The 24,825-nt window shown below is 42.5% G+C and overlaps 1 protein-coding gene across 2 annotated transcripts in view; it reads left to right on the plus strand.

Moving 5' to 3' along the window:
* Positions 1–24,825, plus strand: part of LOC142214116 (putative N-acetylated-alpha-linked acidic dipeptidase) — a 216,942-nt gene that overhangs the window by 46,625 nt on the left and 145,492 nt on the right. For both annotated transcript variants that reach the window (XM_075282888.1, XM_075282887.1), the window contains exons 8-11: positions 8,681–8,766; positions 9,089–9,208; positions 17,559–17,641; positions 19,106–19,169. In XM_075282888.1, the coding sequence (XP_075138989.1) occupies positions 8,681–8,766; positions 9,089–9,208; positions 17,559–17,641; positions 19,106–19,169 (353 nt within the window). The remainder of the gene's footprint in view (positions 1–8,680; positions 8,767–9,088; positions 9,209–17,558; positions 17,642–19,105; positions 19,170–24,825) is intronic.

Below are 24,825 nucleotides of genomic sequence, written 5' to 3' on the forward strand. Positions count from 1 at the left end.
TATTCACACAAACACGAACCAGAGGGACCAACAAAATGAAAATCATCTAAATAGTAGATGACCGATGGGGAATCCTTTTCATGCCGAACAACCCACTCAAGAAACGTACTAAACAACTCAAAATAACGGCAAGAAATCGAGCACCCCATGGGCAAGCACATGTCATAATAAAAGGAACCCCTAAACTGGCAATCCAAAAGGTGATAACAATCGGGATGTACCGGAAGAAGGCGGAATGCTGACTCGATGTCCAACTTTGCCAATAGAGCATCCCGACCTGCCTTCACCACCAAGGAGACAGCTCTGTCGAAAGAAACGTACGATACAGCAGTCTCCTCCTTTGGGATGCCATCATTCACGTACTCGCCCAGAAGGAAGGACAGATGATGATTAGTCTGAACTTTCCTGCCTCCTTTTTGGGAACTAAACTAAGCGGGGACACTCTAAAGTTAGGGAAGGGAGGTTCAGTTAAAGGACCTACTATACGACCCAACTCAACTTTATCAATTTTTTCCTGAGCAACTGCTGCGTCCTTCTGAACTGAACACAGATTATCAACAAAAGTAACTGAACAACTAGGAACATGTGGATGTAAAAACCCTCAGTAAAACCTTTAAGAAGCAGGTCTGCTTCCTGTCTCCTGGGGTACCAGTCGAGCCAAGGGTGCATCCGTACCCGAACCGGACCTGGTCGCTCTACCCCTCTTAGCACAGCGCAATGCTGAATGGGCACCTCCACAGATGGAACATTCATGCTTAAACCTGCATGAGGTGAAGAAGCGGCAGTGCCCCTCATTAAACATCCAGCAGGCTCCAGGCCTGCGGGCGGCCGTGGAGGGAGAACCAGCTCCCCCAGCGGCCACAGATGGAAAGGGAGAGGCGGACGGCTTGGGGGACAGCATGAGTTGTATCCAAATGTCGGTGGCCTTGGAGGCCCAACTGACTTCCGGCTGGAGCGCTAACCTCCTCTGGAATTCCTCGTCATATTTCCACCATGCCGTGCCGCCATACAACTTGTGAGCACAAAATATTGTTTCTATATAAACAAACAATTCAGCCGACATCTCAGGATTAGACTGGCATAAAATACATGAAAATATAGCGAAGGCCTGGAGCCAGTTAGAGAAAGTTTTCGCTACTTTCGGCTTCCTGTCATCACCTCTTCCAAAACCCCTTTCTTTGTCGACTGTAACTTGATCAGGAGATAACAACAGCCAAATATCCACATACTCTCCATTAGTTATTTTTTCCTTAAGCTCCGCTGGGACACAGCACAAAAATAAGTATCCCTATACCGAAACCCAGCAGGAGGGGGGATCGGCTCAGGCTGCGGCAAGACCACCCCTGGAGGATTAACTGACTGAGCCTCACCCTCCAGCTAAGTGACCATAGCTTTTAACATATCGCCACCCGAAGGTGACGGCTGTGTAGACCAAGCCTGCGAACAGGTTAACTCACCCGACGGGCTCACTGGTGGCTGCGCCGGACCAACCAGGGGAGGAGGCAGCGGAGCAAACACTGGAGCTGGAACAGGAACCGCAACAGCAGGCATGACCATAGTGCCCTGGACAGAACCAGAATCCCTTCTCCGCCTCCACCCCCGGGAACTCCTGTGGTAATGCGAATGTCGCTATCTACGGGACTCCCATGACGAGGAAGAGGAACGAGACTCTGACTGCTCCATATCGGGGCTTTGGGACCGTCTACCCCTGCGCCTAGCAGACCGCGAACCATGACGACTACGCTGACTACGGGACCTGGATCTACTGCGGGAATGACGGGACCGACCAGCTGTCCGAAAGGATGCAACATCAGCCCTGGAGCTCCTGTAGGAGCGGGTCTTGCATGGCTGGAAGAAGATAAATGACGTGATCCTGGAAGGACATGAGGAGTACCGGGGATATAATCTAGCTCGAAGAATTCCTCCTTACTCTCTAAAGCCTCACTGGGGGAAGCTGTGGCATCACCAGGCGCAACCACGGCCTGGGCAGCAGGGGGGTCTTGGGGTGCTACAGTGGCCATTGCATTAGGGGAGACAGAATCATCTTCAGCCCCTTCTGCCGCAGGAGCAGCAGATGCCCTCCCAAACCACCTGGCCAGCCTGCCAGGAGGAGGTGGGGGAGGTAAAACAACTGGAGTGCCGGGGGATTGCCGGGCCCAACTAATGGAGGAGGCAGGGCAGACTGAGAGGCCACCATAAGGGGGGCACTCCCTCACCCAGCAATCAAGGCAGCGTTGGCAGAGCCACTAGAGGCCGCTAACGGCATGGGTGCCGGCATACTAGGCAAAATGGCCACCAGGGGCGGTGCCAGGCTCCCTGTGGCCTGGGCAGCCTTTGTGGTAGTAGTAGGCCGGGCGCCTTGGGGCCGCACTGGGGGACAGCCGCTTGGGAGGCCTCGCCACCCTGCTAGGGTGCGTGGAGACCACCCGCTGTGACCCAAGTGGAGCAGGAGCCTGTCTAGGTGCCCCGCTCGTAGTGAGCAGGGTCACCAACCAAGTCGTCCCCTCCTCTCTTACCCTACGTTGCAGCAGCTCCATGAGCTACTGTTGCTGGGATTCATCAGCCATCTGGGCGACGCAGCTCCTTGACGAGTGGTGACATCGGCGCTGGCGGGGATCCAAGAGGAAGTCCCCGGCCAGTGCCGAGGACTATATAGGGCAATGAGGCTCCGCCCAAGTGTCAGCCGCTGGGAGGGGGGAGAGAAAGGAGCGTGCTATCACGCCCAGTCAAGAGCCGGCCCGCTTATGCAGCCGCCTGGCTCACAGACTGGCATGCAGTCACATCACCTGCTTGCATGATGTCTACTACACTTAACACTCCTCTCCTCTTCCATGTTGTATGAAACATCAAACATAGCATTCATCTTATTTCTAATGTTTCCTGGCTTTCCCCTTTTTCCCTGTCTCTGAAGGGACCATGTTTCACACGCTAAGCAGCAAATCTGGCAGTGGCAAGGAACAGCAGAGTAGTGTGAAGTGACATATACTGTAGTAACTACAGCACAATCCTATACTTTGTATTAGACAGGAATGCAGACAGCTATGAAATAAATGAGAATTTAAGGGAACTGCTGTCCTTTACATTGGTATTCTCACTCAGAGCAAGCCCTAGCAGCATCAAAACAAAAATTCTGCACAGAGATGGAAAAGGTAACAGTACAGTACAGTGAAAATCTGTAAAATTCAATAACAAATTATTTTATAGAGATTCTAAAAATGGATTCTATCATTGCAATTTTACAATTTTAACTAAGCCTGTGCGTAAGTAGTCTGTAGAAAGGCTATTGTAGGCATACCTTTTATTTGAAAAATCAAAAGGAAAAACCGCTACATCTGACTGCATGTATATATGCAATGACTGCAACGGACAACCCCAGACTGTAAGGGCCAACAACAGACAAAATAGAAAAAATTATCGTCCGGCAATCAAATACTTAAAATGTACCGTATTTTTCGGACTATAAGACGCACCGGACCATAAGGACGCACTAAGGTTTTAGAGGAGGAAAATAGGGAAAAAAAAAATTTTTAAGGAAAAAAAATTGGTGAAATATTTAATAACCTAATAATATAATATTTCACCAATGTAAATAGAACCGGGGGCTTTCGGACACAGGGATACCAAATGTGTATGTGTTTCACAGTAATGTTTTTGTTTTATATGTATTCTAGGGATATGGGGGTGATTTGAACATATATCTCTATCTATCTATCTATCTATCTATCTATCTATCTATCTATCTATCTATCTATCCGTCTATCTGTCTGTCTGTCTGTCTTTCTATCTATCTATCTATCTATCTATCTATCTATCTATCTATCTATCTATCTATCTATCTATCTATCTATATCTAATCTATATCATCCATGGATGGAAAGAGACACCCTGCAGTGAAGCTATGCAAGAAGAGAAAAAGGGGCGGGCCAGACGGGTGAAGGAGGTGTGGTTTTCTAAGCAAACTTGAAAACACGCCTCTTTCACCCATCTGGCTCGTCCCTCCTTCACTGCCTCTCAGATCTGGCTCCTGCAATGATGCCACACAGGCAGGGAAGTAGGGGCGGGCCAGACGGGTGAAGGAGGCGTGGTTTCGAGCTTGCCGAGAAAACCACGCCTCCTCCTCCCATTTGGCCCGCCCCTCCTTCCCTGTCTGTGTGGCTTCATTGCAAGAGCCAGATCTGAGAGGCAGTGAAGGAGGGGCGGGCCAGACGGGAGAAGGAGGCGTGGTTTTCTCGGCAAGCTTGAAACCACGCTTCCTTCACCCGTCTGGCCCGCCCTTACTTCCCTGCCTCTCATATCTTGCTCCTGCAAAGATGCGACACAGACAGGGAAGGAGGGGCAGAGCAGGCAGGCACTGTGCTGCTCTCCTTTTGATTCACACAGACGGGACACAGACGCTGCACACGCTGCATTCGGACTATAAGACGCACACACATTTTCCTCCCATATTGGGAGGAAAAAAAGTGCGTCTTATAGTCCGAAAAATACGGTAACTTTTACTTCATTGATATAAAAAACATAAACATGTTTCAGGAGCAAGAAAAAAAGAGGAACAGCTTACGCGTTTCAGGACATGGTGTTGAGTCCCTTAGTCATAGCATACTAAATAAACCTTCAGACCATTCTTATATAGTGTGTATGAAGCCACACCTTTTTACCATTAACCCCATGATTACCGTCAGGTATAATTCACACAGACATGAATCTCTAGAATTTTCAATAATGACAGTTCCAAATTATGAATACATCAACCAATACTGCAAAAAAAGGGAAAAAAAACAAAACAAAAAAAACAAAAAAACAAAAAACAAACAAAAAAAAAAAACAACCTCGTAGGGGAAAATCTTTAGGTGACATATTATCACCAAGCTTGTTTTTCTTAAAAAACAGCCCAAAAACAAATTGGTTACAACATTCTGGCTCCTTTAAGTGTGGTCATGTAAAATGTGCGGTTTGCCGCTATACAAGAAAAACTCTGACTTTCGGCACCACTGTTAACAACACTAGTAGTTATGTGGTATATGCAATTGAATGTACAGCTTGTCATTTAACATACATTGGTTGTACAATAAGACAGGTCAAGATCAGAATATCAGAGCATCTGTCTGACTGCGGCAAAACATTGAGTGACAGCATGTCAAATGTGTCAAAGCATTTCATAATACACCATGAGGGTAACACCTCGACTTTTTTATTTTATGTGATAGATCACACTCCAAATTTATTTCGGGGTGGAGATAGGAGAAAGTCACTCCTAAAATTGGAAGCACATTGGATCTGGAAATTAGATACACGAGTTCCGAATGGCTTAAATGTTAAACAAGATTTAGCATTTATATATTGATCCATTATATTCCAATATGGTCCTTTTACGATCTTCTGTAATGCTTTGCTGATTTGTATTGCATATAGCTGATAGTATCACATGACCGCTATTGCATCATGTGATTTTCTGTCAGGTGGTTCTTTTCATGTGACCACAGTGTTTCTCACTCAGTGGCGTAACTACCACAATAGCAGCGGTAGCAGCTGCCACAGGGCCCGGGACATTAGGGGCCCTGTGACAGCTGCTACTGCTGCTATCATTATTCTTGGAGGTCTTTTCGGACCCCCGAGTATAATGATCGGGGCCCCCTGTTGGTGGAATACTTTCCACCAACAGGGGGCCCCCGAAGCTGCAGCAACGGCTGAGACACAGGAGCTGCAGCTCTGGCTCCTGTCAGCGCTTCAGGAAGATCTCCCTCTCTCCCCCCTCCCTTTCTCTGCTGTCCTCTGCCCACCAATGAGAGGAGGAGGTGGGGCTTATCCCTGCCGAGCTCCTGCCGTCCTGCACTGGAGGAAGAAAGGAAGAAGGAAAGTGAAACTAAAGCTACACAGGTACGTACTGGGGTTACTTATTAATGTCAGGCATATGGGGTGATTACTTGTGTTTTAGTAACTCCATGTGCCTCATAGTAATAGCAGTTAACCCCATCATCTCCCTCACATTAACCCCTGTGTGCCTCACCATAAGAGTTACTGATATGTGAGACATAGGGGGGTAATAATAATGAAGATACTTTATTATTACCTCCATGTCTCTCACATATCAGTAACTCTTATGGTGAGGCACACAGGGGTTAATGTCCGGGACATGATGGGGTTAAAGAGGACCTTTCACCACTTTTGGGCACATGCAGTGTTATATACTGCTGGAAAGCTGACAGTGCGCTGATTTCAGCGCACTGTCGGCTTTCCCGATCCGTGCCCGGTGTAAAGCGCTATCGGTCCCGGGACCGTAGCGCTTTAGTGTCAGAAGGGCGTTTCTGACCATTAGCCAGAGACGTCCTTCTGCCTCGCGGCGCCAATCGCGCTGTACAGTGGTGCGGGGAGGAACTCCCCCCTCCCGCTCCTGATAATGCTCGTCTATGGACGAGCTGTGTGAGCAGAGGGAGGGGGCGTTCCTCCCGGCTCCACAGCACAGCGCGATTGGCGCCGCGAGGCAGAAGGACGTCTCTGGCTAATGGTCAGAAACGCCCTTCTGACACTAAAGCGCTACGGTACCGGGACCGATAGCGCTTTACACCGGGCACGGATCGGGAAAGCCGACAGTGCGCTGAAATCAGAATAAGAATGGTCTGAAGGTTTATTTAGTATGCTATGACTAAGGGACTCAACACCATGTCCTGAAACGCGTAAGCTGTTCCTCTTTTTTCCCTGCTCCTGAAACATGTTTATGTTTTTTATATCAATGAAGTAAAAGTTACATTTTAAGTATTTGATTGCCGGACGATAATTTTTTCTATACCTTTTATTTGTAGATTGTTGTAGCTATTTTCCTAAAAAATCTGGATTATTTTTATGCAAATTAGCCTTCTCAGAGCACAGGAGGAGTTCCCCCTGTGCACAGAGCACACCTGCATCATCATCAGGACCTGCATCACCCCGCCCCCTTTTTGATACAAGTTGACGCTTTCTGCTCCTCTTCTTAGCTTCCTCTATGAACAAGATCTTGCGCATGCGCTGTACGTGCCTGTACTGCATAAGAGTTCGTTCATGCAGATGGGAGGAGAAAGCTAAGAAGAGGGGAAGAAGGAAAAGAAGGCTAATTTGCATAACAATATTCCGGATTCTTTGGGCAAACGGCCTTAACAATCTACAAATAAAAAGTATGCCTGCAATAGCCTTTCTAAAGGCTTCTTGAGCATAGGTTTAGTTAAAAAGCGTAAAATTGCAATGATAGAATCCCTTTAAGGACAAAACATAATTTTTAAGGTTCCCTTTTACAATACAGCTGAGAAATAGTTTGTTTACCAGGGGTTTACAGGGCAGAAATGATTTTTTATTTGTTAAGGTCTCTTAGTGCTTGTAATGGGTTAATAAGTACACCCATGTACCTTCAGCAGGGCTTGGAGTTCTTTCTAGGTGTCTCTGGTTTCTGCTGCATTCTCTATGTTTGTTTACATGGTGTTATCTTCCTGCCGTGTAGCTTCCTGTGTAGCTGTTATACTAACTCATCACTCAGCTCCCTCTTCCTGTCTCACATAGCGATCGCGCCCATTACTATCCACTTCCACCCTCCCCTATGTCTCTTTAGAATAGCGATCCCGTCCATTACTAGTCCCTCCCACCCACCCCCGTCTCCCTAGCTAACCTATTCCGCCCACTACCTGAAAACAGGAAGACAGGGTGAGCCATTGCCCGGACACAGGAAGGCTTGGTAAGTATTGAAGGGGACAGGGGAAGGGGAAAAGTAATGGTGATGTTCAGTGTCGGAAGCAGTAAAACGGAACGTCCCCGGATTATCAGGAAGTGTCCCTAAGGTGGTCACATGGCAGTAAAGGACTGGCACCAGATCAAAGTGGATGATCCAGTAGCAAAGAAACCGCACTGAACAGATGAGAAGAACAACGACTTCCAGAACCTTAAGTGATTTTCTTGTTCATAATTGTGGTGTTGTGCTATACCCTGTGTTGCTTGGGGACACTATTATAAGATGAGCTGTGAACACAGATCTCTAGTTTATTTTTTGTTTTGTTATGGTTTTAGAATTGTATGCACCTGAGGAAGGGCGACGTTGATGCCCGAAACGCGTTGTGCTTAAATCATCCAATAAAGTCCTTGTTCTTCTCATCTGTCAAGCGCGGTTTCTTTGCTACTGGATCATCCACTTTCATCTGGTTCCGGTCCTTTACCGCCTACTTTTGCACCCGTGGGGTGCCAGGAACCTTGCAACTCTACCACAGAGAGGGAGCCTCTGTCAATCGTTCCCAATGTCTATGTGAAGTTGTGTCAATCACAACTTATAAAGGTGAACCTACACTTGTTTTACACCACTGCTGTCTTTAACAATACAATACAGGCCGCTCGTGTCTCTTCTGATTTTGTTTTTAACGTGGTCACATGACTGCTCCAGGGATATGAATAATTTTAGATTTTTTTTTAATTGAAGTAAATTAGAAATTAGGCAGGGGAGGGGGTTTAGTTTAGGGGTTAATTTTACTTTATTCTGGATAACCCCTTTAAGTACTAGTGTTCTACCTGACTGGCATTAGACAGCTGTGGCATAGGAGCGTTCACATTCATGGCATACACATTCATACTAACATCTGCTCGCTCAACTGACTAATTTAATTAATTTTATTAGTATTGATGTTATTCCTCGGTTTATTTCTTTTATTTTTTATTTTTCTCTTGTTAACAGTAAAATAAAACTTTATGTGAAAACATATAATGAACCAAAAACAATCAGGAACGTCTTTGGATTTATTGAAGGACAATACGAGCCTGGTAAGTAAATCTCATTTATATAATGCAAGACATTTCCATATGTCTTGAGCATATTGCTCCCTTCTGGGCAGTCAGCCACTTTTGCCTAATTTGGGTTTATTATTAGATTTTGTTTTGTGGGTTAACCTGTTACAGAATTATTCTGTGCTGAGACGTTAAACACCTCTGTGCCATATAAGAAGTGGAAATGTCACAGACACGAATATAATAGACAAAAGAGGTTTATTATAAGGATAATAACAATGAGCTACTAAAGTGAAACACAAAAAAATATAAACAAATATAAAATGTATATTTGTTCCTTTTTTTCTTTGATGCACAGATCGCTATGTTGTTCTGGGCAATCACCGAGATGCTTGGGTATTTGGCGCCATCGATCCATCCAGTGGTACGGCAACTATGATGGAATTGAGTAGAGCACTATCAAAGCTTCTCCAGAAAGGTAGTTATTGAGAAGTAACCGCATAACAGCTTAAAGACTATATGTACATTTGTAGACTATTAACAGTTGTTTTTCTAAAATAAATATAAAAAATTATACATTTTGTAGAATTTTACAGATTATCTCTCACCAGTCTTTTGTCTTGTCCAGTCCCAATGGATATACCCATGAAGGCAAGAACTGTACATGGCCTGGGACTTGTCAGGAACCCAGGCATGATTTCCTTATTCTGGACAGGTTATCAGGCTGGGACACTACAAGCATGACAAGATTACCACTAGGGAAAAAATGACTGATTTTTTGACAAGACCAAGACCATAGAAAGTTCCTGCATTTAGGGGCAACACGATGGCTCAGTGGTTAGCACTGCAGCGTTGGAGTCCTGGGTTTGAATCCCGCCAGGAACAACATCTGCAAGGAGTTTGTATGTTCACCCCTGCATTTCCTCCCATTCTACAAAGACATACTGATAGGGAAAAAAAATGTACATTGTGATCCCTATATGGGGCTCACAATCTACCAAAAAAAAAAAATTCCTGCGTTCATGATCGTGTCCACTGGCAACCAAACAAGAAAAAAGACTGTCACCACTAAAATCATTAGAAAAGATTGTCTACAAATTTTTATATGGTTATGCTCATCGGAAAAGCTCTTAAAGTGGTGAAAATTGTAAATGAAAGTTCATTGCTCATTTAGTCTGCTATCTCCCCAACTATCCCAAAATGTACACTCAGATCTATCAAACATCTCTGCTGATGACATCACTAAGTGTTCTGTCAGGGGCATGGGCTGGTAGGTCCACTAAAGGTTACAAAGTCTTGAGAGCATTTAATGATATGGGGTAATGGAAGAGACACTGTTTAAAAAGTCTTCTCTAATGCACCCCCTAAATGTGTGGAGGATAATTCTAAGGTCTCTACCATCCCTTAGCCCTCATCATTAGCTGTGGGCAAGCCATTTTCCATCATTTGACGTCTATCCATCTGATCCACGAATAGCAGAGTTAAGTGTAACATCCTTGCCCGTCCAGGCTTTGGCACCATCCTCTGGCTGCATGCTGCGGCACAGGAAACATGTCCGGCTGTGATTTCTTCTTTTGGGTTCTTCTTGTATTATCTGAACACTGTCCTATTCCCTCACCTTGGTAATTGATTTTCCACCACAACCATCTCCTTCACCTTGGTTTCCCTTCACTCCTCTAATTGTTAATTTAGCCTTACCTGTGTTATTGACAGCCTATCTTCCTATCAGGTTTAGGACAGGTCCTTCCTCCCTATTTATTCTTGGCTCACATTCACATTGGTGCTTGCTATTGTCTTGTGCTTGCTGGCTATTTACTCTTGCTGTTTTGTTACCTATATTCTAATTCCTGACTTCTGGCTTACTTTTGACTATTCTCTTGGATTACGATTCTGTACTGCGCTGCATGGATATTACTGAAACCTTGGCTGGCTGACCTCCCTTTATTGTTGTTTGTCTTGTCTGCGTTCTGTGTCATCACATATATCTAAGAAGGACTTGTTGACCAGTAGTCACCTGTCGCTTAGGACAGGACAGGCAAGCAGAAAGGGACGGGAGGTGTGTGGGGGGGGGGGCTCACTGTTATGTTGTTCCCCTTCCCCCATTGTTCAAAAGCAGCTATTAAAGAATTGCTTCTCTTGCAATTTCCTTACATTAAGACTGAAGAAGGTCTGCATATTATTGGTAACCATTTGGTAGGAGAAGCCGTTTACTGAGCTATAAAAGCTTCTTGAGATTGGTATAAGTAAAATAAGTAGAAGTTAAGAGATAGAAGTCGTTTATCTCCGGAATGGTACATATTTGGCAATAAATGTATATTGAAAACTTTTTCATTTGCCCAATATGGAAAGTGTATGTGGATGTCTATGAGCTTCAGCTTTTGTATTACATACTTACAATTTAACAAAGTAACTAAATGAATTCTAATCTATTTTTGGCCCAGAACATGGCAACTCTTTATATAGTCCTCAAAGACTCCCAAGATCTCACTTGACACAACACTCAGCTTCACCTGACTCGAAGCAGATGTGTTCTTTGAATTGATAAAACACTTTTACATTATAATACAACTCTTCAGGAATGGGTTTGCTGAGGTTAAAAAGAAGAGAAAAGTTTTGTAATATTTCCATGTTGCGGGTTCAATGTTTTTTTTCCTCTACTTTGTAAAGAATCTGTTTAAAATAGAAATTTCTATAGTGACAGAAATGACTTGTAAATGGGGTTACATTCTGCAAGGAAAATCTGATTCACTGCATAACACTAAACAATGCAATAGGATAATACAATACTATAGGTTAATATTAGCGGAATAGGTAGCTACGCACATGAAAATCTGGCTATTTGTCATATATTTTACTGCCTATTTGAGGATGTTCTTCAAGCAATGATAATGTGGTGCAGACAAAATTACGGTGTTGCCTTTGTCCTGTTCCTTCAGCCATGTGAGGGGTTATATAGGGCTGACACAGTGTTTATACATGTTGGATGTTAGAATTAAAAGTCAGGATGCAGTCTTTGGGCCTATCTCTCACAGTCTGATTATGGTGACTGCGTCCTGTCTGCCAAATCTCTCATAGGCTCTAAGGAGGCACAGTGGTCAGGGGGTATCCTGATCATTTCCTCTGAGGTGAATATATGGCGACTCCGGCTCCAAGTCCCCTTTCTATGGCACAAACATGGTCCTTGCAGCACTGGCACTGGTGGATATAGGGCATCACTGTCTGGAAGTCTAAGCCTTCTCATAAGCAACAAAAGGCCAATATCTGCAAGCTTCTTGGGGCTAAATGGTGTGGGGCAGCCGGTCTCAGGATATCCAAAATAGGTGCTAGAAAAGGGCTATTCTGACTAGCGCTGGATCACACTCATTCTGGACAGGAGGGGGGAGGGGTATTTTCTAAATCTAACTCCTCCTACCCTCAAGAAGAAGTAGAGGAAATGTCACTTCAAATTTACAGCTGTCATAGTAACCTGAAATGCAGAGGCATAAAATAAATCCCCTGTGCCCCAATGCAAAATCTGTAATAATAATAATAATAATAATAATAATAATAATAATAATAATTATTATTATTATTATTATTATTATTATTATTCATATAGCACCTACATATTCTCCAGCACTTTACAAATTGTAAGGTTGAAATACAGGAAAAATATGATATTACAGAGTAATAAACCAGTTCATACAATAGGAGAGAGGGCCCTGCTCGTGAGAGCTAACAATCTAGATAGATGAGCCTGGCCGCTGCATTCAGAATAGATTGTAGAGGGGAGAGTTTAGTAAAGGGAAAACTGATTAGTAAGGAGTTACTGTAGTCAAGGTGAGAGTGAATCAGGGAGACAATATGGGTCTTTATTGTTTCCATGTTAAGGAAATGTCAGATTATGGCAATATTTTTGAGGTGCAAATGGCACAAGTGTGTGAGTGGTTGGATATGGAGGGGGTGGATAAAGGAAAGGTTTGAGTCAAACATAATCCAAAGCAGGTCCCCCAACTGTAATGTATTATCCTTATATTGGGAAGAGACTCTTTATAGGCCCCCTAAGGTTCCTGGTCCCAGATGCAACCGCACCTACCTTCAAGTCACTTTGTAAAGAAACTGTAAAACCTGATAAAACTGTATAAAACATTTTAGCCACTTATTATTATTATTATTATTAATAATTAATTAATTAATTCCATAGTGCTGTACATTATTGTATTAATTCCATGGTCCTGTACATTATTACATTAATGCCATGCTGCTATACATTATTATATTAATCCCATGGTGCTGTACATTATTATATTAATTCCATGGTGCTGTACATTATTATATTAATTCCATGGTGCTGTATATTATTATATTAATTCCATGTCTCTGTACATTATTACATTAATGCCATGCTGCTATACATTATTATATTTATTCCGCAGTGCTGTACATTATTATATTTAATTCCATGGTGCTTTACATTTGGGGGTTTACATACAGTACACAAAATATACAAAACAGATATAATACTAACAATGACTGACTGGCACAGTGGGGTAGAGGGCCCTGCCCGCGAGGGCTTACAGTCTATGAGGGAAGCCAGACAGAGACAGAAGTTGAGGGTAGAGACTATTCAGATGGCAGTGAGGTGATAGTGTTATTGGAGGTTGTAGGCCTTCCTGAATAGGTGAGTCTTCAGGGCCTTCTTGAAGCCTGTGATTGTGGGGGTCAGTCTTATGTGTCTTGGTAAGGAGTTCCAGAGTATGGGGGATGCACGGGAGAAATCTTGGAGACGGTTGTGTGAGGAGCGGATGAGAGCAGAGTGGAGTAGGAGGTCTTTGGAGGACCTGAGGTTACATGTGGGCAGGTAGCGGGAGGGTAGGTCCATACTTTTCCACAGGTAGTGGTTCCTGTGCGACACTGCATTTACACTAAAGGACAACCGACAGACTTACATTTCCAGCTTATTTTCTTTTCTTTGTAGGCAAACAGATTTGCTGTTGGATAGATAAGACAATTAATGACATTTCTGTAAGATAACATCTGCGCTCGAGAGACTACTAATATATTGCTCAGGATGACTTGTAAAGGAAACAGATGACACGACGTTGGATTGCATTTAAAGGAATACTCGAGCTCTTGCACTGATCTATAGAAATGAAGTGAGCTCCTCGACACTCCTGTAAATCCTGGCATCATTGATATCCTGTTATCGTAGTTCTCGGCATTATTGCGATTGCAATTCAGCAGCTTTACAATAACAGCAGGTGGTGGCTGCGCTCTTCTTGGAATCATCCTCCGAGCTTGTGATGTCTGCTCATATCTATACAACATGGGCACTAGAAGCAGTGTGGGACAACATGTGGAGGAATATTAGATTATTTCTCAAGAAACAAATCTAGATGTTAAATTGTGATTCACTAAGAATTTCTTACATCATACTAATACTAAACCCTTGTGTACTGGGCAGCTTCTATGAAATTCAGCCAACAGGGCGAACATCAAAAATCGTCTTCCTCCACCAAATAATGATGACAATATTAATTATAGATCAGTAAAGTCGATATAAAAAATGATGTTCCTTGCTGTCAATCACATGTTTCACTCCTCAGGTTCTGCAATTCTCATAGTACATGTCTCAGCTGCTGCAGAACCTGATAACACATACCACGGCAGATGAAAAACTTAAATAATTTACTCCTCAGCTGCTTCAAAACCTTATAGCACATACTTTAAAACAGACCTCGGCTGCTGCAGAACCTCAATGACACACACCTCTTCTACTGCACATATTTAAGTACACCTCAGCTGCTGCAGAGCTTCATAGTATACACCTGAGATGCTGCAGGAAATTATAATTCCCCCCTCAGCTGCTTCAGAACCTTATAATGCTCACCTGCTCGGCTCGGCTGCTGCAGAACCTCGTAATATATATCTCAGATTCTGCATATAATTATGATTGACCCATCAGCTGCTGCAGAACCTCATCATGCACACCTTAGCCGCTGCAGAAACTTATTATCTAAACATCAGCTGCTGCAGAACCTCATTATACACACTTCATTTGCTGGAGAATTGTTAAAATACACAATGGGGCAATTTATCAATCCCTGGCATGGAAGGATGATCTTGGGACACACTTTCTTGCCCCAAACATGCACCACAACCTCCATTATGTGCTTCACACATTGTGGGAATAGGGGGCAGAGCAGGGAGCTATTCTGATGTGAGTTATAATGGAAATAATAATGGTGGGAAATATAATGGATTTCTATGCTGGAGTTCATAAATCAGCGGTACCTGCGCCTATCGTTTATTAAGACTGACATACCAAATGCCATTCTTAATTAATCTTCCCCGCTGGCTTCTGTATTATCTTATACTTTACATTTGTCGCTGCTGCAAAACTTTAGCCATACTGTATAAATTCATCACACACCATAGATGCTGCAGAATGTCCTAATACACAACTTAGATCCTGCAAAAACATGATACAGAAAGTGGCTGACTTCCGGGGCAGATTTACTAATAATGTGTAATTGTAAGACTAGACAGCCTTAAATGCACCACATTTATCAGAGTATTTGTTGCTGTTTGATCAATCTAGCTTGGACGTTCTTGGCGCATTTTTGGTGCATGGGGTTACACAATGAGACCATACTCCTCTTTTGCATCATTTGGGAAAGTGCCTATAAAGTGTTCAGAAGACTTGATAAATGTGGCGCATATTACATTAGACAGCTTTTTTGGTGCAAATCATGCAAGAATTGTGGTGCATTTTGCATAGTAAATCTCCCTGAATAGAATAGAATGTTGAGGACTCTGTCAGTATAATAACAGGGCTCTGTGGAGAGAGGGGCTAGGAAAGCAGATGTTTGTGGGGGGCACAATGGACAACTGTACAAGGTTTGCGTTCTGGATGGGGCTCAGACTGTGGATTTGGTACCCAGTGTAGATGAAGAGCTCCAGTTGGGTTGTAGTTTAGGCTATTTTGCTGAGCTCCAAGCATGCCTGATCATCTGATTCCTTCTTTGTTATACGATACTAGCAGGAGGACCCAGCTTCGCACGGGTATATTTTTGTTTGTGTAGTGGCCCTATAAGAATTGCCCAGTTTTGCACTCGTGTATTTTGTATGTCATTTGTGTGTGCGTCTCTGCCCGCGGCTTCATCTGTATGTTGTTGGTGTCGATGGTTTGCCTGCTCCAGCGTTTCGGAAGCTCTTAAGCTGTTCTGCTGCTGAACTCATTCCTTGCGCTGTGCCCATGATTGTTCCGGCATCTCAGCAGCTCGCTGGGACACCATATAATGAGCATGTTGTTGGCGCCGATGATCCCCCTCAGCTCCACTTGAGGAGAACTCTGTTGACTTCTGGCTTCCTTCATAGCTGTTGTTGTCTTAGAATTTTGCAACAAATTAGATTTTCTTTTTCCCTGCATGTTTAAAAGTAGCAAACTGCCAATTTGGATTAAAGGTGTTTTCCCATCTAGTGTGTGAGTACTGCCTGGAGCTGATCAGATAGTATGCAAATGCATATACAGAATCCCTGAGGGTTAGCGTGTGTTTACACAAAGAGATAAAAGACCTGGGACCTGAGATAAGGCTGCTGCAAGTGCAATGTAATATAGTATGTGAACATAAATTCATAACAGTTGTGAAGCCATGTCATTTACTGGGATAAAAAGTAGCCTATGTGTTAATTGAGGTTACAATCTATCTATGTGCCAAATTTCATTCAAATCCATTCAGCCTTTTTTGCGTGATTGAGGAACAAACACACAAACATCCAAACATTATAATATTAGTAGGATTAGCTCTCCAATGGTCAGGGATGGGTTTTTGTACTCTGTAGAGGTAGCATGTCTTTCTTCTTGTAAATCCATTCTAGTTCACTTATTATCTTTCCTGTCTAAGTTACGTTCCTGTTCAATCTTCAGCTACTGTAGTTTATGTAGTTTACCAATGTATATTAGCATGTCATATTAGCACAAATCCCTAATACATTATAAAACATGTCCAAACTGGAGGAGCCCCTTAAGATCTTCTGTATATCTTTAGTTATCTGTAATATTCTCATGGAAAAATAATTAACATGTTCCTTTCTGGTAATATAGTCTAAGGCCTAGTTCACATCTTTGTTCGGTATTCCATTTGGGGAGTCCACTTGGGGATCCAAACGCATTGACAAGCGGTGAGCTTATGAAAGCACACGGACCCCATTATGGTTTTCTGTGCGGTGTCCGCACGGAACATGCGGAGAGAAAAGTACTTCATGAACTACATTACAGTCTATGGGGTCCGTGTGATTTTATTGCCCACCACTTGTCAATGCGTATGCAATGCGTATACTGTTCAGGGGGTCCCCAAGCGGAACACAGATGTGAACCAGGCCTAAGATTATGTTCATTTTTGCATCAGAGGTTGTGTTAGGAATCTATGTCACATTTTCCATAAAAAAAAAAAAAAAAAATCATGCTTAAAAAGGGACATTTTTATCCAGCAAAATTACAGACATAATGGATACCCAATTGGCCACATAATAGTCAAAGGGATTTATCAGGGTTCATTTGTATTTATCATTTGATGGATCAGTCCTTATTGGGATGTCTGTTGTCCAGAATGGGACACTATATACACAGTATATAGAAAGATGTAGCCAAGTATAATATAACTTTTAACATGTAAGTAAATAGTTGAGAATCACGTTATCACTTTCACTCCGATTTATTACATGGCTTTCAATGTTTTTTCTTGTTATGGTGTAGTGAGTTATCAGATTCACGCTATATATACTATTATATTTTAGCTATGGATTAATATCAGTGTATATAAAATGTCTTCATTTTCTTGACACAGGTTGGCGCCCAAGAAGATCCATTCTACTCTGCAGCTGGGGAGCTGAGGAATATGGCCTTATTGGCTCTACAGAAAATATAGAAGTGAGTTTCCTACATGTTATCTGAGCATTTCAATGGATTGCTGTTTGGCTTTGGGCTACTCCCTATGGCGTTATCTAAGTACGTTCCCCTGTTTGCACCATTTAGCCCCGTATGGGGATCTGGTCTTACTAGGTCGCTACTTCTCCGAGTGGTCCTTGTATAGGTGGCAGGTGGCCAAGGCTTGAGATTTGCCCATGCAAAGCACCAAAGGGTCAGTCAACGCCAGAAGCATAACTTGAAGTTCCTGGGACCCATTGCAAAATTTGCAATAGGATTCCTTTCCTACATTGTACCATTTATAATAGAGTTATATTTTATGTAGCAGAGGGATGTTTAGGGCCATCCATTGTTCAGGGCATAACTACTACTGCTGCATCCCCTGTAGCTACTCCGCTGGAAATCAGAAAGGAGATCAAAACAGGCTATTCAACCGTAGTGTGGTGAGAGCCAGCGGATGGTCCCCTTGACTTATGGGCCAGGTAGTAGCTGCAACCTCAGTAGTAATACCAGTGCTTATGGGCCCCCAAAGCTCTTGGACTCAGGAGTGACTATACCCTCTGCACTCCCTGAAGGTACGCCAATAGTCAAAGTGTAGTCTGAAGGTCTGTGGCTGGCAGCTAGAGAGACAGGTCATAAACTAGCCAAAAGGTTAGGACAGGGAGTTCAGTAAGGGACATACAAATATCAAGAAGATAAGGACAAAGAATCGGGAACATAGTTAAAGAACAAGTTAGAGGTTATACATGAACAAACAGACAAAATGCAGACCGCAGGAACCAGCTAGCTGAAATTCTATATTGTTCAAATGCTATACTGATGGCTGAATAGATATAAATAGGCCATAACTTCCAGGGATTAACAGGAAAGACCTACAGGTGTGCTTTTTAGGCCTTCAAGTTGCACGGAGGAAGGGAGGGCATGCCTGCCCTAGGATGGGCCCAGCTGAATCAGCAGTGGGAGTAATAGTAAGTGTAAAGGAACTCTAAATAATAATGTTCCCCTTCTCATCACTGTCCTCTGAAAGCTGCAAGACAACTGGCTGGAGTGGGTGCTTTTCCCACCCATGGAAACCAGATGAATGGCTGCTTATACAATTGTACCATTGTCAGACGAGTATTGCAAACGTTGGCAACAATGTCTACACAACAGTCATATAGTAGCTGTGAAAAGCAATGGAGTAGAAAGTCTTTGCACTTTCAGTGGCCATTATTCAGCTTGTCTTTACATATACTTGAAATATTGGGTCAGTTTGTCAACCACTTGTCAGTTATTTGCATGAAACAAGGTGTCCAATAAATGGGCAACAATTTGGAGACATTATTGAAATGGCCAGCTTTAACTGACACTATATTTATGGCATAGCGTTGTGACAATATAGCAGTGTGATGCGTGAGGTAGATTAATGCTATATGTTAATTTAGTCTTAAAATAAATAAAAAAAACCAACATTATATTTTCCAACAGGAAATGGGAAAAGTTTTAGGATCTCGGGCTGTAGCTTACCTCAATGTGGACCTTGCCCTTGCAGGTAAAGTAGAATCAATACCTTCAATGGTCACCAACTTTTCAACAATCTCTGCATAACTCAACAATACAGGTGAAACTGAGTAATATACAGTATTTTATCTGAGAAAATGCTTCTTTCTCCACTTATCTCTCTGTTTTATTTCTTTTATTTCTTCACCCAGTCTATTTTCATGATGTTGGACAGTTTTTCTAGAAATAGTCTAAATGGGGGTTGGGGACGTATCCAAGTCTGTAGGATGGTCTTAATTCCCATCATCGCTGCGACATGTAATAGGCAATCTATTAAAGGGGGAGGAAGGACAGGTCAAGTGACAGAGAATGAAAAAATGTTGACAAACAGAGACAGAGACATGCTGCTACAACTAAAAAGGTTCTACAGTCCTATGCAAAAGTTTGGGCACCCCTATTAATCTTAATCATTTTTAGTTCTAAATATTTTGGTGTTTGCAACAGCCATTTCAGTTTGATATATCTAATAACTGATGGACACAGTAATATTTCAGGATTGAAATGAGGTTTATTGTACTAACAGAAAATGTGCAATATGCATTAAACCAAAATTTGACCGGTGCAAAAGTATGGGCACCTCAACAGAAAATTGACATTAATATTTAGTAGATCCTCCTTTTGCAAAGATAACAGCCTCTAGTCGCTTCCTGTAGCTTTTAATCAGTTCCTGGATCCTGGATGAAGGGGTTTTGAACCATTCCTCTTTAAAAAAACAATTCAAGTTCAGTTAAGTTTGATGGTCGCCGAGCATGGACAGCCCGCTCTCAAATGATCTGAAAACAAAGATTGTTCAGCATAGTTGTTCAGGGGAAGGATACAAAAAGTTGTCTCAGAGATTTAACCTGTCAGTTTCCACTGTGAGGAACATAGTAAGGAAATGGAAGACCACAGGGACAGTTCTTGTTAAGCCCAGAAGTGGCAGGCCAAGAAAAATATCAGAAAGGCAGAGAAGAAGAATGGTGAGAATAGTCAAGGACAATCCACAGACCACCTCCAAAGAGCTGCAGCATCATCTTGCTGCAGATGGTGTCACTGTGCATCAGTCAGTAATACAGCGCACTTTGCACAAGGAGAAGCTGTATGGGAGAGTGATGAGAAAGAAGCCGTTTCTGCAAGCATGCCACGAACAGTCGCCTGAGGTATGCAAAAGCACATTTGGACAAGCCAGCTTCATTTTGACAGAAGGTCCTGTGGACTGATGAAACAAAGATTGAGTTGTATGGTCATACAAAAAGGCATTATGCATGGCGTACAAAAAAACAGCATTCCAAGAAAAATACTTGCTACCCACTGTAAAATTTGGTGGAGGTTCCATCATGCTTTGGGGCTGTGTGGCCAATGCGGGCACCGGGAATCTTCTTAAAGTTGAGGGTCGCATGGATTCCACTCAGTATCAGCAGATTCTTGAGAATAATGTTCAAGAATCAGTGACGAAGTTGAAGTTACGCCGGGATGGATATTTCAGCAAGACAATGATCCAAAACACTGCTCCAAATCGACTCAGGCATTCATGCAGAGGATCAATTACAATGTTCTGGAATGGCCATCCCAGTCCCCAGACCTGAATATCATTGAACAGCTGTGGGATGATTTGAAGCGGGCTGTCCATGCTCGGCGACCATCAAACTTAACTGAACTTGAATGGTTTTGTAAAGAGGAATGGTCCAAAATACCTTCATCCAGGATCCAGGAACTAATTAAAAGCTACAGGAAACGACTAGAGGCTGTTATCTTTGCAAAAGGAGGATCTACTAAATATTAATGTCAATTTTCTGTTGAGGTGCCCATACTTTTGCACCAGTCAAATTTTGGTTTAATGCATATTGCACATTTTCTGTTAGTACAATAAACCTCATTTCAATCCTGAAATATTACTGTGTCCATCAGTTATTAGATATATCAAACTGAAATGGCTGTTGCAAACACCAAAATATTTAGAACTAAAAATGATTAAGATTAATAGGGGTGCCCAAACTTTTTCATAGGACTGTATCTCAGCTCAAGTGATTTATTCAGTTCTGGTCACTAGATCAATATAATGTTCTCTGTAAAGTTTCTTTTTTCTTTTTGTGTGCATGAAAGACACATAGCAGCTTATCCTGAACATCATCTAAAAGGTTGGGTACCCTTTAAAGGGGTTGTCCCATCTCAAGGATCCTATCTATACTGCTAGCTTATGTGGATTTAAGACTTTTCCTAAATACATTGCTTCATCAAAATTGCTCTGTTTGGCTTTATTTGAGATTATTCACTTCATTGTTTACACTGCGTTTCCATAACCACGGACCTGGGGATGATCTTATCTCTGTGCCCAGGACAAATGACGTAGCTCCCTGCTCTCAGGGGGAAGGAGTGCTGAGTGCTTGGATGCAGCTTGTATTTCTGAGCTGTTTATCTCCCAGTTATCAGTCTGATAATTAAATTTTGCTGATAAGGGCTGAGATAGGGAGTGCAAGATGGTGAACAAGCCAGTTGGGAATACCCTTTTAAAGGGATTCTATCATAAGGCTGAGTTCACAGAGTTTTTTTGGTCAGGAATTTGGTAAGGATTCCACCTCAAAATCAGCCTCCAAAAATAGGTGAACCTAAATAACCATACTATAAAGCCTCGCTTTTAATAATATTGATTAAAAACAGCCTCAATGGGCTCCAAATAGCTTACTCCACTAAAAATGCGGTCGCCAGATTCCATAAATGGGTAAGAGAGGAAAAAGAGCGAGGACTTAGTCCCTAATGTTGTATGCCCTTCCTCCCTACAGATTTACAGTAGTATATTGCTGCTACAAGGTTGGTACTGAGAATGCTAGGAGTATACAGAAAAGATGTATAACGGCTGTAGTTCAAACCGAGCCTACAGCCTAACGCCACGCCAACAGGGGAGTGGGATGGACACAGTCTGTAATGCTGAAAACTCCAAACAACCTGATTTGTGCAGCAACAATTATACACTTCTAACTAAAATATATAGCCCTATGCGTTACCTCTGTATTACAAGATTCATCAGGGGTTTGGTAAACAGCGGTGAAAACCGCTATCAAAATGTTAATAGATGATATTGTGCGCTCTGACCGCTAGCAGGTCCGCTCTCATGTCAGCTCTAATATGACGTCGGAATAGCCTTAAGAAAGGCTATTGGTCCACCAACCTTTATATTTCTGCTCTGCACTGCCGTCCCATTGATATACTGCTTTTTTCCAGTATGCCTCCAGACAGCACAGGGGGCATTCACCCTGTGCTCAAACAACATAGGGGGCATCCCCTGTGCTGTTTGAAGACTCTCCAGCGACGCCTCCATCTTCTACAGCCATGCCTCTCCACTGCGTCCTTTGTATGGTCTTCTTCTGGCTGAGCCTGCGCTCGGAATCTAAATTCTGCGCATGCGCAGTCGGCTCTGCCTCCGGGCTTGGGGCAGAGCTGACTGCGCATATCTGTTCGGCCATTTTACTGTGGCCGCTTACAGGAACGTGTAAGTGGCCACAGTAAAATATGGGATGTCTTCTTAAAAATCAAAAAACTTTTTATTTTCCTCTCTCGCAACCTATTTAAAACATACATTTATTGTCCATTTTTGCCTGGACAACCCCTTTAATTACATACAAGTTGTGCTAAGCATACAATATTAGTTCAAGGATGGAATAAATGTATATCATATATCAGCTGCCTGCCCCAGTTTCACAATGTTACTTCATTTTTAGCTATATATTTTATGACTAATGTTTAAATAAAGATACACATTTTTATTATGGAATTCATGTCTCATTTTTGGTGACCTACTAAAGCACACACTGAATCTATGTGATAGACATACTGGTGTTTTTTTTTTCCTTAAGTAGCCGAAAATTGATTTTTAAAGAACCAGATAAGGGGTTACGTAGATAATATTTTCATAGTGTATACTTAGTAATAGACTCGTACAGTCTCTATTTGCGCCAATTCTATATTCTGACTGTGCAGGGGTGTACAAGTCTTGTCTCTGCCTCTGGATCGTATAATCGACCACGCTTTAATCTAGTGAATAGAATGGGGTTAGTCATGTGACACGAGTCGGAGCTCCAGCAGGGAGACATAATTAATTTGCAATTTTTCCAAACTATAACAACATGGCTGTATAAAAGGTAGAATGCGCTGTCATATCTAACAATAGCAATGCTACTGCTAAGGTCTGCTCAGTAACGAGTGAGTCTCCATTCATTGTCTCCATTGATTCCATTTTTATCTTATAAAATGCAAAACACAGAGCTCAGACATTTGCCATTGTAGTCTGTGCAGCATCGAAGTCATTACAAGCAGTACTGTGCAATCTAACCAGATACAATATAACCAGCTGACTATTGTCAGTTTCAAGGATAACCACTTCACAGGATGAAATCGACTTCTTTGACCTTCCACTAGGATGATCACAAGTACGCTATTTACCGTGATCGATCTTCCTTTGAAATGTTCCTTTTTTATATGGCACTTTGCTCTGTGTTTTGGCTCCACTGATCAATATTATAAGAATGTTATATATGTATATATATACAGTATACAGTATATATATATATATATATATATATATATATATATATTAGTTTTCAACCTCAATTTTTTATGCAGATAGAAACATAGAAATATTCTAGAATCAAGCTAAATGTACCACTAGTTTCTGAGCCTTAGTAAAGCTGGCCACATACCTACAATAATAGCTGGTTGGACTGGCATTGCACCGCAGTCGGCCTTTAAAGGGAGTCTGTCACTAGAACCAGCATATCAACCCAGCCCTGCAGATAAATAGGATAGGGCTACTGGAATCAAACCATATTTTCTCCTTGTGAATCAGTGAAATATTGCTGCTTTTGTCAATATGCAAATGAGCTCTTTACAGCAACAAGAGCATCGCTGGTCCTCCAAAGAGGTAACTGACAATGCCCTCATTGCTCGAAACAACTCATCTGCATATAGAGAAAAAAAGGGTGATTTATCAGTGACAGCACTGATTAACAAGGAGAAAATACTGCTTGATTCCAGTGACTCTAACCTATCTATCTGCAGGGCTCAGTTGTTAGGCTGGTTTTCAGTAAAAAACTTCCATTATCTTTAACAAAGGCATAGTACATTTAATGGAGAGGGGGCTGCAACATATGTTTGGCTCTAGTCACCATGATTTCTGTATGCTAGAATAAATTAGTGATAAAAGAAATATCTCATGCTGTATGTACTGACAGAGAGGCCTGATATGTGATGCCCCTTTGCTACCCATTCCTCGGGCTAATTAAATTGTGACCCTGACTATGATATAGACAGTGTAATGGGTTTTCCGGACAAAAATAAATAAATTTCAAAACAGGTCTATTACTGCTATTAATAGATAATAAGTGTAAAAAAAAATACCTTTAGAAGTGTCTTGAGTGATTTCTGGGTTTCTCTGAGAGCTCCTGGCATCTTCTGCATTTGTTTAATGGTTATCTTCCTGTTCTGTTTTCCTACAACTACCATAATGCCTAGCACTTCACTCAGAGATGACCCTCTCCCTCTTCCTCTTTCCCTCCCTGTTTCCCTAGCTAGCCAGCCAACTATTAGCCCTTCCTTACTAACTCACTCTCACCCCTTGATAGTAGACTTTGCTTGTTCTCGGCGGCCAACATGCACAGTAGCAGGCCCTGAAGTGA

This window comes from Leptodactylus fuscus, chromosome 7 (genome assembly GCF_031893055.1).
Source record: "Leptodactylus fuscus isolate aLepFus1 chromosome 7, aLepFus1.hap2, whole genome shotgun sequence".
Taxonomy (NCBI): domain Eukaryota; kingdom Metazoa; phylum Chordata; class Amphibia; order Anura; family Leptodactylidae; genus Leptodactylus; species Leptodactylus fuscus.